This window comes from Manacus candei, unplaced genomic scaffold (assembly GCF_025592945.1).
Source record: "Manacus candei isolate 608988 ecotype Guabito, Panama unplaced genomic scaffold, ASM2559294v1 h1tg000046l, whole genome shotgun sequence".
In the NCBI taxonomy this organism is placed as follows: domain Eukaryota; kingdom Metazoa; phylum Chordata; class Aves; order Passeriformes; family Pipridae; genus Manacus; species Manacus candei.
In genome coordinates, this window is record NW_026138094.1 from 5,905,779 (window position 1) to 5,925,075 (window position 19,297).

General features: G+C 39.8%; 1 protein-coding gene across 2 annotated transcripts in view; it reads right to left on the bottom strand.

Moving 5' to 3' along the window:
* FBN1 (fibrillin 1) overlaps nt 1-19,297 on the bottom strand; it is a 146,613-nt gene that overhangs the window by 20,979 nt on the left and 106,337 nt on the right. For both annotated transcript variants that reach the window (XM_051796554.1, XM_051796553.1), the window contains 15 exons: nt 15,548-15,670; nt 14,844-14,966; nt 12,928-13,053; nt 11,337-11,459; nt 10,650-10,772; nt 9,619-9,783; nt 9,166-9,234; nt 8,929-9,054; nt 8,534-8,656; nt 8,265-8,423; nt 7,286-7,357; nt 5,172-5,297; nt 3,975-4,097; nt 950-1,075; nt 62-178 (listed from right to left, as the gene is read on the bottom strand). In XM_051796554.1, the coding sequence (XP_051652514.1) occupies nt 62-178; nt 950-1,075; nt 3,975-4,097; nt 5,172-5,297; nt 7,286-7,357; nt 8,265-8,423; nt 8,534-8,656; nt 8,929-9,054; nt 9,166-9,234; nt 9,619-9,783; nt 10,650-10,772; nt 11,337-11,459; nt 12,928-13,053; nt 14,844-14,966; nt 15,548-15,670 (1,824 nt within the window). The remainder of the gene's footprint in view (nt 1-61; nt 179-949; nt 1,076-3,974; nt 4,098-5,171; nt 5,298-7,285; nt 7,358-8,264; nt 8,424-8,533; nt 8,657-8,928; nt 9,055-9,165; nt 9,235-9,618; nt 9,784-10,649; nt 10,773-11,336; nt 11,460-12,927; nt 13,054-14,843; nt 14,967-15,547; nt 15,671-19,297) is intronic.

Below are 19,297 nucleotides of genomic sequence, written 5' to 3' on the forward strand. Positions count from 1 at the left end.
TGGTACTTTTATCAGGAGCAGAAAGTCTTAGGAACATGTGCCTGGTCTCAGCACTCCTCACCTATGCAGTCATTGTTGTGGGAGAGGATGAACCCCAAATTGCAGCGGCAGTTGAAGGAGCCAATGGTGTTTCTGCAGGTCCCATTGCCACAGGCATCTCTCTCACACTCATTAATATCTACAAAAGAGGAAAACAAGCAGCAAGAATTTTAATCACTGATGGGGAAAGGCTGTAGCTATTGGGCAGGAAAGAGAAATAATCCACTGTCAACAGGGTGAATAGAAGGGAAAAAGATTGTTGTACCTCCCAAAAGGAAGATTTTTACATGGGTTTACACAGTTGATATAAACATCTACAAAAATAATCAAGGGTGAACAATCATTTACCTTAATGTGGTTCCTATATCACCCTTCCCAAATGAAGTCTAAGCTAACTTTAATCATAAGCATTTTGAAATCTCAGCTTTCTCAGAACAGATGACTAACAGCTGTGACAGGGTTAACCACAAAATTTCCTTCTTTATGAAGATGACTCTTTCTAAGAAGGGCATTTTTCTGGCAAGAAATTTACCCTTCATCTACTCTATGAACAAGTAGTCTGTACAACATTACAATATTAATCTATTAAATTCCTTGCCCAAAGCAATAAATGAGACAAGATGCTCTAGAAAATTCTAAGAATGAAATATTCTCCTCAAAAATGAAAGCATTAGCAGTTCACTGACAGGATATGCAATTTCAAAGGTTAATTCTACTTTAATGAGATATTTTTCATTCATTATCAGCTTCTTAACACCTCCAGTGGCCAGTTAGGGTGGTTTTGCACCTTTGCCTGGCAGTAAATGGCTCACAATCTCAGTTATTGTAGTGTAACTCCTTATTACAGAGGGGACAGGCTTAGTAATTATCTTAACAGAAACCTAAGTACAGCTTAATTTGATATACTTGCCTATACACATTGTTCTATCATCATTGGTCTTGAATCCATTGTGACAAATGCAGTAGAAACTTCCAACAGTGTCAATACACTGCCCGTGGCTGCAGATATTGGGAATTTCTTGGCATTCATTCCGATCTGAAAACAAAGAGATGCACTGGAAGTTAAGGCCCCTAAACTGCAAGGCTGGTAAGATACATTAGCAGCAACCAAGAGAGTATCCAGAGCACAGTCGAATTTAAAATAGTATTTTTAGTTTATTAATGAGAAAACCATTACTAAGTAAATCTCAGAAAAGGGGTTACTTGCATGTAAATTATCTTTCCCAATATTTGTGGAGCTGAAAAAAATTTAGCATAAAAATTACATTTACCAAACACAAATCCTTGCTGGAGGGAAAGCATATTGCCATGGCTTTGAAAAGTAAAATTAATGACACAAAATTGTAAAGGGTCTGAGTCTGAGGACTATACATTGGTTGCAGCAAAAATGAAAGATGCACATGAACCACAGTGTGTAGTCTTCTCACAAAAGCAGCTACTTGCTTTTAGCTACATTTGATTGTAGCACAGATTGCTTCATTAACTAAAGGAAATAATACAGAACAGAAAGGGAGATGAATCCCCCCTTTCCTCATTAAGCTTACAGAGAGATAAAAGGCTCTGTAAATTTACCTACTCATCATGCAGAGATAAACCACGTACACATATACATGTGTGTTACAGCATTCATGCAATGTGATGATCCTGTGAACTGGACAGAGCTCAAACAGCAAGAAGAGTTACAGCTATATGGAGTCAGAAACTGTTTTGTATAATTCTGCAGAGAGGGGAAAGCTCTCCTGACAGCCTGTGATTGTTGCCTTGCAATAGCAGGGCACCCGTTATATTTGTTCAACAGCTGACTGCTTCCTGCTACTCTACTTACAAATGCTTTCAGGCAGAATCCAGGATTCTATCAACAGTAAATGAAACAAAATGTTAACAAACAAAATGTTTGCTCTCCAGCACAGATTCTCCTTGACAAATCAGAAGCACGAATCCAATGAGTGTTTCTGCAGACCTCAACACCAACAAGAGCTGTTTTGATTCAATTCCTTGTGTTTCGTCTGCTGCAGCTCCAAACTATGAGAACTGAGGTGCTGCCATAAGCCTGTATTACAATTGATTAGACTCTAGTGTTCAGTAATTTTCTTTTATATGCAATCTAAGCCAAGCAGATGCAATTTCTTACCAAACCATCCCCAGGTGGTTGCAAAAGTAAGAGTCAAGTTGTTCCTAATTGCAAAGAACTTCATGTACTAAGCCTTGTTTTCCTGCCTCTACTGCCTCTTCTCTGCTCTCTGCTTGCCACAGGACAATCCTGATAGCTCCCATCCCCAGGATTTCTGTACAGCACATGGGGCCATGAGTAGCTCTGGATGGGTGTTCACTGATGACCAAGCTCTCCCAACGTTATTAATGATACCACTGCTAATTAGAGTCTAAAACAGATACTCGGGGAACCAACGCTGGGTAACGTCTTAGGAACTCCTAATCTTCACAGGTCAGGGGAGCAAAGAGAAAAGAAAAACTGTGACTCTTTGGTACTCTTTGGGCAAATGAATTGTGAGTTAAAGTCCAAGGGAAAAGTCACTTCTTTTGGATTTAACAGAGAACATTGTACATTCTTAAAAAATGGGAAGGCAGAAATGTCCTAAGTGACAAAAATTAATTTATATGAGAAATTATTTATCTTACCACAATAGATAGCATGAGAAGAATGCTATTTGGAAGGTAAGATAAATGCACTCATAGTACTAGTGGCTGTGATACATCAGGTTTGACTCAATAGCACATAAACATTTTCCATCCAGTAGCAGAACTGATCCAATCTTGCAAGGTGCTTAGCACTCTCTGCTCCCAGCAGAGTGGTTGGGAATTTCCTTCCTTTGCTGGATCACATACATTATCAGCCACTTCTATTTCAACTCTAATTGTGTAACTTTATTTTGACCAAATATAAAATAAGAGCAAAATACAGGGAAGTATTACTGTTTGTGCCAATTCATCTTTAGCATTGTAACCCATATCAGAACCTCCCCTGGCTCTTCCTGTACTGCTGTAACGAACCCATAACAACAACAATTGCATTAGGAACATATTGAATATTTACATGTGTCACTGCATAGCTTAACAAAGCAAAGCTTTAGTTCTCATAGTAGAGTTCTGATTTCCCCTACACCCTTTTCCCTCAAGAGTCACATGAAACAATGAAAAACTGCACTGCAGGGAAAAGTGCACTTCCTAAAAGTCAAGTACTCAGAAGCAAAAACTGAAGGAAAAGGTTACCAGTTTCTGTTGTAACTCTTATTTTGTTCAGAAATGTATATAGCATATAATATTTACAGCAGCTTGGCTCACAGCAGTGTTTAAAATCTTCAGGTAAGCAAGATAACATGAATGTCTCACTGGACTATGATATTATAAGAAAAAGCAAATAGATTAGAAAACTGCAGTCCCATTCAGTGAGTAAAAATAATGTTCAGGGACCTGTTTAAATCCATATCAAAGTTGGGGAGTTTAACAATAAGCTTTTTAAGTTAGTTATTGCGTTCAGGCCAGCAGATAAGTCTACCTTATCAGCAGAGACCCCAGCAAGCAGTGAGTTATTTGTAAAAATACAAGTGGAAAATAAATTGCTAAAACACATATAGCAAATTATAATGAAAAACAGAAAATAGCCAAAAGATAGTGCATCAATTGGTCTTCCCTCCCTAAACATAACATGGGCTAAAGAAAAACGCTTGTGGTTGGTGGGATAAAGTGAAAGACAAACATCTACTTAGGTTTTTAACTCCCATTTATGCATCTGGGGGATGTGCCCAGAATTACCAGAATGTTTACAGGATGCCCCAAAAGGCTTTAAGAGAAGGGTTCTTGGAGCTCTAATCACCTCCTGGTAGAGCATCTCTCTGAGAAGGAGGTATGCTCTTTTTAGACTTTTCAGACCCACTCATTTCTGCAGACCCTCACCCGCCCGAGCCGGTGGAACTCACCCATGCAGCGACCCGTTGAGGTGAACCTGTAGCCAGGTTTGCAGTCACAGCGGTAGCTGCCAGCTGTGTTGACACACTCTGCATTTTGCTGACAAACTGGTCCATTCTGGCATTCATCAATATCTGTCAGTGCAAAAACAGAATTTCATATTTACGGGAAGACGTCAAAACCTCTATTTTCTTAGTATAAAGAATATTACTGTACCCAAATACAGGAATTCCTTTCTAATTCTGAAAAAAAATAAATATATAGATGAAAGTTGATATTTATGGCACATTTAGGTATCTCCCTGAAATTATCCCAAATTATCATTTGTAAAAATTCATTCCTATTTTGAGAATTTATGTAATAGCTTTCTGTGGTGTTGGAGGGCCCATGAAAGGCTTGTTGCAACATGTCACATGGGTGAATTTCAGTCTTAAGACTGAGATCAGAATAAGTAAGCTGCTGTGTATGCACAGTCTCCACTGGAGACTGTGGGGATCTCCCTTGAGCATAGCAGAGCATCAAGATCCCTGCTGGATATTAGAAGCTTTCGACATAAACAGCAGCACAAAATTTTAGGCAAAAACATTTTGATGGATTTTCCTTACTTAAGCTGCTGCAAAAAGAGAAGTTTATCTCCCCAGAAGTGTATCTGGATTTTAATTAGAAGCAGCACACAGAAGATGCTTTCACTCAAAGCTCTCGATTCCTTGCTTGCAGCACTTGTGTTGCCAGCAGTCACAACCCACACCAGAGAATGACAGCAATTCCTGCTGCTATTTCCAGTTTCTCCACTGAACTGACTAATACAATGTTAGGAAATGTTTAAACTGGAAAAAAATTATCATGTGCTTATATTTTTTAAAAAAATCTTTGTTGCACTAGAAAAAAAATATTTTGGAATTAAAAAAAATATGCTCATGATCTGACTCAAGACTACTATTTTTTTCTTGGTTTTACTGTCAAACGTGAAAAACAATGTTTCTTCCCATGACTGCTGACTCATGTGCCTTCAAGGCCTTAGATGTCTGATGGAAAATCTGGTATTTTCTATGCAATAGAATTCAAAATGCCTGAATTAACACAAACTTATTACACTGATAATGGTATTTTCCCCTCATTACGGATGACTTGCAAGTGTCTCAGATGTGGGGGTGTGTGAATTGCCAGCTGGTGAAACACCATTTCTCTGCAGAGGAACAGCACTTTACCTTCGCAGACCAGCAGCTTGTCGTTGTAGAAGAATCCCACGGGACACTCGCACCGGAAACTGCCAACCATGTTTATACAGATCCCATTTTCACACACTCCAGGAATCTCTCTGCATTCATCAATATCTGCAAGAATAATTGGTTTTAAATACTTGTAAAGAGCACTTCATGGAATCTTCTCCTACAGAATATGTCCTTAGGCATTTATCCTTAAGATAATTATTAAATGTATGAGGAGAGCATCAGAATTTTCCCAGTTGCAAGACAGTGAGTCATTCCAAACTGTGGAAATGTAGGTATTTTCTGCTTCTTCAGGTTCTGACTCTTCACTATACTAAAGGTATATCCTGCTACATAGGAATGCAGAGGGTATCATATGTCCTTCCTCGTGTCTCCCACCCACAGCCCTGATGAACCTTCATCTTCCTGAGTGTTGCAGTGGAGTTATTGGGAAGAGCCAAACAGGGAGAATGTAACTGTCTTTGGTTTAATACAGGAGAGCAAGACTGAATGCAAACACTTGTCAGAACTAGTTTTGCACTGTTTTACCCTTGTTAATCTGAAAAAACTTCCATGGGTTTATGTAACAATTTGAAAGTGCCAATGCCAGGTAACATCTGAAGTGCTGCCAACACGTTATTAATTAGATTGATTAACCCAGGCAGCTGGGGCTTGCCAATGCTCTGTATACACCCAGGTTAAGTAACTGATTTTGGCAGAAAAAAACCCCAGCTGCTATTGCAATTATATGTCTTGCCTATTGGGCCCTTACACATCTTAATATTCTGACAAGATGACAGAGTTCAGAGACTCCTCCAAAGCCTCTGTCTTTAGTAAACATTGCCACATGCACTGAGGTACACAGACACAGAATACAGGGGGAAATTACCAGCTAACAGGAGTTTCCAACAGATAATGTTGTTGCGTTTTGGTTTGTTTTTTTTTTAATGTTGCTGCTGGATCCAACCCCTCATTTCCTACACTAGATCCTGAAATTCTGAGCCCTCTGATATAATGGATGAGTAAAAATAGAACTACTTCTGCCTCTGAAACAACCACCTGGAGCAACTATCTAGAACTTTAACCCAAAGAGAAGAGCAACATCATGTAAGGATTGTAAGCAAATATTAAAGGGTACACAGAGCACTGTGGCACAGTTGTGGCAGGGCAGACAGAGCAGACTGCAAACCTCCTGCACACATGGCAGCACTGCAGATGCAGCTTTTACCTGTGAATGTCAGCACCATCCAAGGGCTCCCTGCTGATCCTGATGAATGGCCTAATTAGCTTGAGCAGACTCAGCAAAAATTTGGGATAATGCTAATACCTAGGAGTGGGTATTTTGCTTCCAAGAAATGACCTCGTAAATAATAAATACTGTACATTTTTGAAACTTCTTTAAAAATTACATTCCCCATTTTACTAGAAATATTTCCATCTAACTAGCTGAACCCTGCATTGCAGCAACAGCTTAATGCTAAAGCATCTGATCACTGCCTATATGCTGCCTCTGTTTGTTACAGGGCACATTATCTGCTTCTTATTTGCATTTTAGTGTGAATAAAAACAAAAGGGAGTCCCATTAGGGATTTACTCAATTCCTTGTCCTAGAATTCCTCATTCTCTCCCTCTTTTTGTTTTGCAATTTGTTACTTGCGATTCAAATGTAACACACAATAACATATGTGAGAAATATTCCAGCCGAGCAGAAAAAAAGATTTTTGTGTCAAACCAATACACAGGGGGACTGGTGTGAAATGTCAGATTAAATCTTGCTTTAGTTTGAAGGAAAGACTCCCAATTCCTCTCAGACCAAATGCTGGTTGGCCTTACTCCCAGACCTCTTATTTTCGGTATCTGTGCCCTGCTCAGGCCTGGTTACGGTTTCTTTGGAGCTGTCTGTTGCCTTGATTAGAAGCAGCAACTGTCCCTGCTGCCAGCGAGGAGTAGCCAGGCAGAAAGTTTGCAGGCTCGGACTTAACAGAGGCTTGAACTCCGTTACACTGTTTAGTTGTCATTCCTCCCTTGAAAAAAATAACTGGGAAAACAAACCTCCCCTCTTTCCTGGGCAGAGGCAGCATGGAGTTTCGTTCAAAACATAAGTTACAACTCACCAACTGGTAATCCTGTATAAATGTCAATGAAGAAGCCAGGCCTTTGACTTCCACAGAGTGTGGAGAATTCATCTGCAACAGGAACACAAAGCAGTGATTAAAGCATTTGGAATTAATCAACAGTCAAAAATTCATTATATTTTTTGCCCAAGAAAATTCTACTCTTTCAGCACCTGCAGGGCACATAGAGGTAGGCAGCCCCTTTCCCAAACTCACCATGTTAGGTGCTTAGTTTGCATTTGGGTTCTCATTCAAAGGCCATTGAAATTAGCAAATAAAAAATGTAGAGGGATTCGGATCAAATGCTGGGTTTTAGTTGTGTATTCCTATCTCTGTGCCTTACAGTGTTTGCACACAAGTCCAGATCTGACTTTTAAAAACCTGAACTATAAGTTGGAAGTTAATCAAATAAGTGTCTAGGAAGTTGCTCTTGAAGCAAACCACCTCAAACCACAGTCAACTCTGCAGCCTTATCCAGTGTGGAGGAGTCTTGAATGCCCTTACAGTTAGCACAGAAACTCCCACATCTTACATTTAGCTGCTTAGTACAGATCATTTTCAGAGGAGACCAAGCTATCTCTGTAAACTCATGGCTACCACAAAGGCCCCTTGTGGCAATCAGCAGTCGAGGCACAGTACAGCATTTGCTAGAGCAATACCAATAAGATCTTGGTCAGTGGCTCAACACTGGATCATCAAGCACTTGCAGAGACAGATTAACCAATACAGAGCAGGAACTCTCCAATACAGTGAAACTGGCACAAAGGTGGCACAGCCCAGCAGCACAAACACAAACCACTCCACATATGCCTTCATTGTGACTAGGGCTGATCACCCCCAGGCAAAAAATTAACTAATCCCTTCACTTTAGACACACAAGAGCAGAAAAAGACATAACATTGCTAACAACATCACACTCACTAATAGTAATTATGATGTTACCAAGGCTTTCCAATAGCTCTGCAATACAAAAATGTACCTGTGCTCGGGATAGGACACTGTTCACAAGGCTTATTCCATGCACGTCCAATGTTGTAGGAACAGCAGCACATTTTCTTGGTCATATTGAAGAGCAGCTCACCATCACAGGTTTGATTGTCAGGATAGTAATTTCTGTAACACAGACTTCTTCTCATATCTGTGAAAATGAAGAAGACCCCAGGCCAATGAAGTAGGCAACTCTTAGGGAAGATGATCTACCTGGCCCAAAGCAGTGAGATAAAGCTTTAAAGAACCCCCAACACATACCCATGCAGTTGTTTCCTCCATTGACTTGCATGTAATCAGGAGGACAGATGCAGGTGTAATTCCCAACAGTATTGTAACATGTTCCAGGTCCACAAATGCCAGGTGTATCACACTCATTCACATCTAGGAGAGAACACAAAGGCAGTGAGTGAGTGGCCACAGAAGCTTTGTTGTTGTGCTTTTGAGGATGAAAATGTGTCAGTAATACTTGGTCAAGATGGAATTTTCACTCTCTCAGTGCAAGACTTGAACTTTTTCCAGTTTTCCCACCCTTAAGCTTTACACTGCTTAGTCTGGTTATGCTCCTTTTCAAGGACAGATTAATTCTCTGCACATTGATCTGTCATCATTTTCAAAGAATAAAACAGAAGACTAGTTAAGTGAAGGCTACATACCATCACACACTCGAGTCTCTTCATTCAAATAGTACCCTGATGGACACTGACACTGGAAGCTACCAAATGTATTAATACATTTTCCTCCTTGGCAAAGTCCAGGCAGCTCTTGACATTCATCAATATCTGTCCAAACAAATCCATAAACATTTCATTAATGCTTTTCCATGAAAAACAACCCTCACTAAAGAGTTTCATAATTTTAGACATGTAAATATAGGAAAATGTAAACATTACCTTCTAATATAACTGTAATAGGGTTTGGTCGGAATCCTTCCCCTCCAGGGCAAAGAACCTTATATTCAGCTGAAACCAAAATGGACTTATGAGCATACAATGGTAGAAACATTTTCAGCACAACTATTTTTGAAAATGGATCCTATTATTACAGATTGTTTAAATGTAAAGTTACAAAGTAATCAGACATAGACATTATTAGGTTTTACTCTGTAACATCAACTGCTATTCTATTTCATAATGTAGGTTTTTGTGTAACACTAAACTTGCTCAGAAGTGATAATAATATTCTGACTAAGTAATCTTTTTGAAAGACTAGTAAAGTTTTTGGTTAACTCCTGTCCCCCGCATGTACACAATAAATGATTACACCTGCATTTGAGTTACCCGGTTAAATTAGAAAAAAATCCAGCTAAGACACTGCTGTGTTCAACCCAGGAAATGCAGACTTACTTGTGTTCACAGCTGGGCAATGCTCACAGGGAACTCCCCAAGCCTTGCCCAGGGAGCAGCAACAGGAGGCCTTGGAAACACCCACTCCAATCTCGTTGCTGCAGAAGGTGCCACCGTTATCTCCACGAGTTTTAATGTCCAGGTAACAGTTGCCAGATCGGGTATCTATTCACAATGTACATAATGACAAACACATTCCATGAGAGCAAAACACAACACATCATCTTAGGATGAGGGGTACCTACAGATGGCTCTCAGTTCTTGCAGGACAGCCAAAGCAAGTAAGTTGTGTTGCCCAGGGAGGCCCAGCATTTCCCACTTGCATAGATTCATGGTGCCCCATTCCTTGGCTTTGTTGGACTTCTCACAAAGTAGGGAATTTACTTATCATGGCTAAGGGTAATTCTGCCAGGACTTTTCTCATTTTCATTCACATTTTACCCCACATTTGTACATCCTTCCCGTTCCAGAAACTCATTGCTTTCTCCTCTCCTGGAGGTTAACAAGCACGAAAGCATCTACTAAGTGTCAGAAATTTCAAATACATTTGAATTTGAGAAGCATCCCTCCACTCTCTTAAACAAACAAAATCAAAAAAATATGAGAGCATTACTAAGCAGTTGGAGCCTAATACAAGAGTATTTCCATTGGTCATGAAGCTGCGCCCAGCCAAGCTGCACTCAATGCTCCAAGAGCATGGGTGGCTTTATGCCACAACTTCATTTGCCTGCCATCTTGGGGCCAGCTGGATGAGGGCTTAAGTTTGTTGAAATTTAAAATTGTCTACGCCTGTTGTAAATTGTGGACAGCTCTAACAGGCCCCAAAGGGTTGGTTCTGGCAGCTGGGCACTGCTGGCATTGCTGCATCAACTCTGGACATGCTCCTGCTGCCCTACTACAGTTTCTAAGCCAGGGGCAGTGGGATGGGAATTGAGGCCCTTTTCCATGACCTGGGATTATTCTTATGCAGCTGGGCTTGCAGTCCCTCTGTGGAACTTCCCCTGTAAATAACATAACAAGTGGTCCCTTACCAACACATCCAACTCGGGTGGGATTCAGCTCAAAATCAGGAGGGCACTCACAGGTGTAGCTCCCAGCAGTATTGATACATGTGCCACTAATGCAGGTCGTAGGATCTGCACATTCATTAACATCTGCAAGAAAATACAGCATGTGGTAAGCAAATATTCAAGAACAGTGCAAGTCATGGATATATCAGGTACCATATGCTGACCATCACAATCCATTAGTTATGAGATACTGATCTCCAGAAAGCTCTAAAAAAATAAAGGCACCTTTTAGAAGAACAGTAGTCTGAGATGCATCCATCATTTTATAGGGAGGGAAAAAGTGTTTTTCCTGAAAAATCAATCTATGAACTTAGGTTTTCACATTCGCTTTATGAATTCACATAAAGTACTAAAAAAATACTTAACAGAAAAATACAAGACAAGGTCAGAGCTGACCACTCAGTGCTGTGAAGTACTGCACAAGGCACAACACATCTCTGCCAGAGGGGTTCTCTCTGATCTGCTTTCCCTTTCTTAGGGGGATATCAGAGGTTGACAAAGAATAGGAAAGAGAAGCGTGTTATACAGTAGGCAACTCCGTACTTTCCTATATCCAGTTTGATCTGTATAGCTTTCTAAAAGAGTTTCCTAAGGAGCTGACCGTGACACTAACAGAAAATTAAAAAGCACGTTGTTCCAAGCTTTTACCTGTGCAGTTTCCACCACTTCTGTCCAACTCATAGCCCACTTCACACTCGCACCGGAAAAGTCCCGGAAGGTTATGACAGGTACCGTAGACACAGATGTTAGGAAGGGAGCACTCATCAATATCTGATAAAGGAACAGGAGGGGAAAAATATGAGGTTTCCTTATCTTCTTAAGACATAGACAGAGAACTGTAAAAAGGTTCAGCAACATGGATCTGGAAGCCAACAGCTTCTGCACACAGTATAAGACAAGAAAAAGTAACATGCTGGAGACTAAGGAACCTACTCCATAACCTTTTCTGGGGGAAAAAGGCTCCTTCCAGTATCTCTGGAAGCCACGCCAGAAACAATCCTAGCTTGTTAGTGGGCTAATCTGAAAAGTAGCAATATTAAACATAGAAGAAGATATGCTTTAAAAAAATGAAGTTTATTCTAAGTCAGCAATCATCTGCAGAAAGCTGGACACCAGCAAGGGAAAAGCTTGTGTCCAAAGGTGAATTTCATGTTCATCCTCAGGTTTCTATATTTGACAGATCTGAAGTTTGGCAAGCAGAGCTCACTTTTGTGCTTTTTGTCCAAATCATATGAGTCTGATTCAGTATTTACTGAATGCCACATGAACTGCACAAAGAATGACCAATTTGATACAACAAAAAAGTGTGTATTTACAAAGGACCTTAAAATACTGCATTTAGCATACACATCTGAAACATCAAGGCAAGTCTGTTTTAGCAACAGGAGCTGGGCTCTACGTAAGCTATTTAAACTTAGCTAAAAGGTCTGAAAGTAAATTGTTTCATGAAACGTTATGAAATCTAATATTGGTTTAGTTTAAAGAAAAATTCACTCTCATAAATTATTTCTCTTGGTCAATTGCTAAAAAAATACACAGAACACTTTTCAAGGGGGAAAATTCTATTTATAGTGATGTACTTATGAACTCCATCAAATACCAGTTACTAAGAGTTATTACTATGTCAGATGATACGGTTGAGTCTTCTTGACTGACTTAACTGATTAGTGCTATATCAAATGAGGATTTCAAAAGCTGAAATCAAATATATGACCTTAATCATGTTGGCAACATGTTTATTATTTGATTGTTTTGAATCTTCATATATGTAAAGCTCTTATGAACGAGTTGTAAACAGTTAACTGACAGCTCACCCTCAAAACTGAACAGTCATGGGAATTTATTTTTTTGTTGTGGTCATAAAAACTTTTTGCAAAGCTTCACACTCTGATTTTGCACCTCACAGAAGCCCTCAAAGCATGTTCACTGTATTGGCTACCAAATCATTGTTTTTCAGTTTCATACATACCAATGCAAAGTGACAACTTTTTCTGTTAAATTGTTATGAATAAGATGCGGAACTGGACATAAATGGTCAATGAAAAGGCAGGTACAACAGGTAGATGACCACTTAGAGATCCATAATAAATGTATAAACTGCAAAAAAGCAACTACTACTGACAATTTTGATGCTGTTCTCACCTCAATCACAATTGCAACCAATTGTAAAATTTTTGAAACATAAAACACTATTAAGACAGAATTTGTTGAGCACTGTTTAAAGCTTACAGAGAATTACCTTCACATGCTTTCCCATCTACACTTGGCAAAAATCCCATATCACATTCACAGCGATACCCTCCAGGGGCATTGAGGCACTGCCCATTTTCACAGAGATTCAAGTTTTCTGAGCATTCATCAAGGTCTGTAAAAGGAAGAGAAATAGCAAGTTTACAGTAATATGGTTTTCTCACCAACATATGTGAGCTGAAGCTGCAGTGTTCCAAACATTTCAACTATTCTATTACCTCTGAACACTTGCAGAGGAAACTGCAATCTAGTTATGAGCAGAGGTTACTACATGTAACAGCTCAGTGTATTTCCAACATGCTGAAAATACAGCTTCTAATCAAAAGGAAAATCAGAGAGAGGCACAGACTCCTAAAGTAGCTACAGTTAATAACAATTGGAGGCAGTACACAGGGTCAAATTTAGACTCAGAATGAGCACGTGAAATTTATTATAGTTATTGTTTCTATTACAGCAGAGCCTAGAGGCAGTAATTGAAAAAAAAAGAGGTTTACTGTGCAATGAGTAAACATATGGTAATAGGCAGTTGTCCATGTCAAACATACAAAACACTGACAGAAAGTGGCATGAAAGGAACTTGATCAAAATTAAACTGCAGGTTAACAGTTGATGAGAAAAACAGCCTTGATATTGGATCACGCTCCCCTTCAGACAGCTCGTGGCCCTTACTCTTTAGCTGAAATGTTACACATCACAAAAACACCTGCTTATTGCAGCAGAGCCTGGCTGGCACTGTGAGCTTTGGAAAGTCCATGGCTGGCAAATCAAAAGTAGTACCTACAGGGTGAATGCTGCACCCTCTGGCAGAGGGCCTACAGAACACTTGTGTGCTGTAGTTGGAGTCCCAGCCACCTTTTGAATCCAGGAACAATAAAGTACCCAAATTTAAAAAAAAAATTCAAGTTCTACTGAAGGCAGAAACTCGGTAAGCACTCGGCTGAAGGATGTAGTTTATGGACTCCTGGAAATCATCACGTGGAAAATGAACAAAGAGCACCGGGTTAGGAAGGCAACTGAGGAAGCTGAGTCAGATTCAAGATTAAATTATATGGAAAGAACTAAACAGAATCCCAGGGTTCACTTATAATTTGGACTGATTCTAATTCAGCCTTAAACCTGATGAGCCAGATTCTCAGGTGCCATAAAAACCTGCTGTAGTTGATAGAGTGCTGCTGATCTGCACCAGCTGAAAACCTGGCCCAGCAGCTGCCCGCCCATGGCTCTGCTCCAAACAGCGTCACCCTGCACAGAGCAGCACTGACAGCCCGAGGGCAACAGCTCCTCATGACTAAGCATACATGAGCTAATCTGCTCTTCAAAGCAGAAGACTGAAGTGTGGGTGGGAAACATCTCTCTAGCACAGTCTAATAATTACATTTACAGTTTATAAAATGAGGTTTCTGAAGCAGCTACTTCCCTCATTCTACACGCCAGCACTGCATCCTGACACCATCTCTCAGGATGATGCAGTAAAGAAGACAGACAGCACACACTCACTTTTGGAAAGAACAGATATTTTTAGGCAATTTTATGAAGCAATTTTAATGCATATGCCCTATTATTGAAGTATTAAGGTGAGGGGCCAATGGACTGGTTTACTAACTAGCCAAATTATACGATCAAGCATTGTTTTAATAATTTTGCCACTCACGTCAACTAACAAGGAAAGCTCAATGAAAAATTGCATTTTATCAAGTGAAAAAAAGTGATTGATTTAGACTAGGTTTACTATACAGTATTTCTTTCAAGTTATGGCAACCTAGGTGAAGGAGAAGACAATGGACAATGACATATTAGCGCATAACTTCAAATGTTTAAAAGCTATTTTTGTGTATTGGATCACAGACTAACTTAGGCTGCAAGGGACCACTGGAGGTCATCTGATGCTTTCCTAGGAAAGCTCACCTGTACAAGTGAAGCCATCCCCAGTATAACCTTCTTTACAGAGGCAGCGGTAAGAGCCCATTGTATTCTTGCAGTCAGCATGTGGGCTGCACATGTGGGTTCCATTGGAGCACTCATCCAGATCTTTAAAATAATAAAAAAAAGGAAAAAAAAGAAAAGAAAAAAACAACATTAGTTAAAAAAACATACCATGAATAGAAATTTTAAATAGCGTATGGCACACAGAAGCTCTACTTTAAATCATCTTCTATAATAAAACGCATAAATATGTGAGGTCATCTGACTGAAGAAGAGGGGGACAGTTTATTTGTAGCACATCAAAAAGTCTGACAAGGTAACTGTGAATGAGGAAGCTGCAGGGCACTCAATACTAAGACCTGTACCTTGTTTTTACAGGGAGCACCAGGAGACTTCTCACTGCCTGCCATCAGTTGCCCTCAAGCACACAGTGTCTCTCTCCATGGTCACAGAATCACAGAATTTGCTGTGTTCTCACCATTTCACAAGCCAAATATGAGATAATGCTGATTTCAGTTACCATGGCAGAGAATTTGTCCTCTAACAGATCATGTCAGATCGACCTAACAAGTTTGATAATCACTTTTCTTCACAATTTATAGGTGTGGTATGGTTTTTTTTCAGAATTGCTAGAACCCCACTGTGGCCCAGCCTTATAAATAAATACAAATGCATATGACTCTCACCTGTGCACTTGATACCATTTCCAATCCAGCCAGGGCTGCAGCTACATTTGAAACTTCCTGCTGTGTTTGTACATATGGCGTGTCTGTCACAGTTATGGGCTCCAATTTCACACTCATTGATATCTGCAAAAATACAGAGATGTTTGAGAGGCTCATGGATCACACTTTCTCATATCCAGATAACTGACACTGGAATTTCTCAAGAAAGTCAAAGTGAACATGAAAGCAAGCCTGCATTTCATTACAACATGACTTTAAGAAATGAAGTAGAAGAGAAATAAAATCACAAGAAAGAAAAGTAAAGAAAAGCAAAGAAGCATGTGGCATATTTCAGACATGCTGCCCCACTACCTATTCTCATAGGCATGTAAAGCAGTACTTCTGCAATTCACTTCAAAGCCTGGTAACTGCTACACTCGAGGAGGAAAACAGTAACTCAGAAGACAGTTTTTCCAATCTGTCCATCCTGAAGCCTGCAGAGAGGGACTACATTGGTGGCTCTACATTGCATGGTTTGCTAAAAAGTCTCAGAGGCAACTCTAATGCCCAATGTCTCCTGGAATGCAGCACTCCCAGAAGCACCCATTGTATCTGCATGGATGCTGATGAACACCAGCTAGGCACCACTCACAAACTCCTCCTAGGATAAGCCCAGGAACCTCACGAAGCTTTGGCAGACTCTGTGTGGAAGGTGGAGGATGGGCTGTGTTTACTAGGAACTCAGGAAACCTCAGAAAACAATGGAAAAAAGTCAGCATCCTTGAAGACACCAAGTCATCCAATCTTCAACACACACGTTCATGCCAGCACGTTCTATTTCAGTACTTGCTATTTTCACCTTATTTTCATTCTTGGTCATTCTCTGGCAATATCATGATGTATAGACTGCAAAACCCAAACTGAACTCCATTCTTCCTTCTCACAAAACATTATTAATGCCCCATGTAGGTACTTGGAGAATGTATAAACTCAAAGGCAAAGTTTTCAGAAATTATTACTGGTAACTACAACAAAACTGGCAGGAATTTTCTTGCACATCTGAGCTATGGATTTTATGGTGTTTTCTGTAACTTAGCTCTCTCTAATTGTGCTTTACTTCCACGCAGGATGTAAATTATCTAGAGTTCATATCAAACCACTTAAAATTTATATCAATATTTTAGCCCTCCCAGGTGCCTTTGATGTTCCAGTAAGCCAAATCATCTCATTCTGTACAATGAGCTCATGGAAAGGGAAAACAAGCTCACAAACACTGCATGATAACACAGACAACCCCCCAGCTCTGACCCCTCTTAAGAAGATGATTAAGAAAGGCATCAGCCATCAAACATGTAACAACCTTTGGGGTTCTCAGCCCCAAAATCAGAGATCTGAGTCTCCCTATCATCTTACCTAGTAAAAATTAGCTCTTTAAAGAGGGCATGATTGTGGAACTATTGGAAAAACTGTCCAGGTATGATTTTAATCATTTCCTTTGTAACTCTTTCTTAGGTTTTTCTGCCCACACTTGTCTAGACAAAAGGCTGTGTCCTTTCTCTATGCTCTGTACACATATTTTGCCTTTTCACAAAGGCAACACATGACTTCGAGAAGCAGACAATATCTGTCCATCATGCTAAAATTAAATACCCAGAAGGCCAGAAAACACCCAAACCCACTGCTGGTTTGGAGTTTTTTTTGTTTGGTGGGTTTTGGGTTTGCTTGGGGCTTTTGGTGTTGGGATTCTGGGCCTTTTTTTAGTGGTTGGCTTATTTGTTTGTTTTTTGGTATTGGTTGTTAGCTTTTGTTTTTTTGGAGTTTGTTTAAAGTCTGCATAAGTGGAATGTCATCTAATCTTACTTTTCTGAGTCTCTTTCTAAATGAGGCATTGCTTTGAACCAAAACTCCAGACATGAATGTTCCCATAATCTGAATGCTGTTGTCTAGATATAGATCTAAATGTGGCAGCTGGAATCTACCATTAATGAATGTTGACTGCACCAACAAGCCTGAAAACATGCAAATGGATACTTACTTTTTTAAACCTTAAAAAAAGGGTCAGAGCAGATTTGCCTTTCATATGTAACCTCAAAAAAAGGGTCAGAGTAGATTTGCCTTTAGCATGTGCAGAAACTCATATGAAGATAACATCACACTAAACAGGAAAATAGTGTCTGTCAAAAATCTTAAGGGTGGTCAGAAAAAAACCCAACCCATATTGGCTTGGTCTGAAGGGAAAGAGTAGAAGGAATTTAGAGAGGTCAGCTACAGTATACACTGACACAAGAAAGCTGAGGTAAAAAATCTATAGTTTAACCTTTACATGATTTTAAAACCCAAACTGTTAAACCACTGCTAACATTAAGCCTGCACTGCATTTGATTGTTTGATGCTTTGAAACATACAATCACAAGTTTCCTTATACCCTGCAGAGCACAACAAAACACCACAAAAAATTATCATCAGTAGAGAGGTTTCTGCCAAGAATTTTTTTAAACCACCAGCAAACACAAACAGAAACTTGCATGCAACAGCTACAAGTCATGCTCAGACTCAAATTTAAGACAAACTAAGCCAAGTTTTCCACTCTCTGTAAAGTGACTGTGGACTTCATCCCACCTTGCACTGACCCGCTGACACTTGGCACCAGAGAGCCCCCATTAACACCTCCCAGTGGGACAGCAGCACCATGACACTGGTGCCCTCACAGTGGACACTCGTTCCCCCATCAGCTGTTGGACACACACACTAAAAAGCTTGGAATCTTTTGTGGGATGAAAGTTGCAAGTACATATCTATATCCAAGTATTTATAATGGGATCAACTTTCTCAGAGATCAGCCACTGAAATGCCATTCCATTTGCTTTGAATAAAATCCTGAAATCCTTCTCAGCTTTTTTCCAGGAAAAGTTTTCAATAGATTTCAATGCGTTTTGTCTGGGTGAAGATCAAATGTGGAATGCAAAATGTATTTTCTAATACGATCTACCTTTACTGGGACATTGCAGGGCTTATTTCCATGATGCATGGAAAGGTTTTCAGATACTTAAATGAAAGCTGATTGAGGCACATAAAATACCATCACTGGCTTCATCCCAGATTTTACTTCTTTTCAAAGCTACCTGCATTTAACTCAGATGTTGTTTTGCTATAATCCCTATTCTCTCCTTTCATTGCACAGCTGAGTTGTAAGCCTACATTTATTGCATTGCAATTATTTCCAAGGCAAAAGAGATCTCAGACCAAACACAGTACTGTGTAAACAGGGCAGTGAAATCAATGGAATTTATGCCTGGTTATAGAGGAGCTTAATATGGATTTATGCTGCCATAAGTACTGAATTATGGTTTCACAGAATGAAACAGAAAGGAGAACTTGAGCTCTACTGGGGAAAAATTAACTCAATATAAATATCTTTAATAAGAGCATGAGTCCAGCCTGTTCTGTCTGCATGGCAGCACAAACAGTACTACACTCTTCAAATACTCCAACTATTTTCATTTGATTGTTTGAAGACAAAGGCGTTACTCGGTCTGAGTAAAGGTATCATGACCCAAAGAGCACCCAGGAGGACACTACTCAAGTCAGGGTTTCACACAATGATGGCCTATTCCCACTGACTTCATGGGGATTTTCACTGAAGAGTAAAGGAGTGAGTCACTGATTTATATCAACCTTCTCCTTCTGCCTCCAGTATGAGTCCGTGACAAGCCAAGGAAAATAAAGACATTCCAATCCAAGACTGACACTGCATCCTCAGCCAGTCCCACT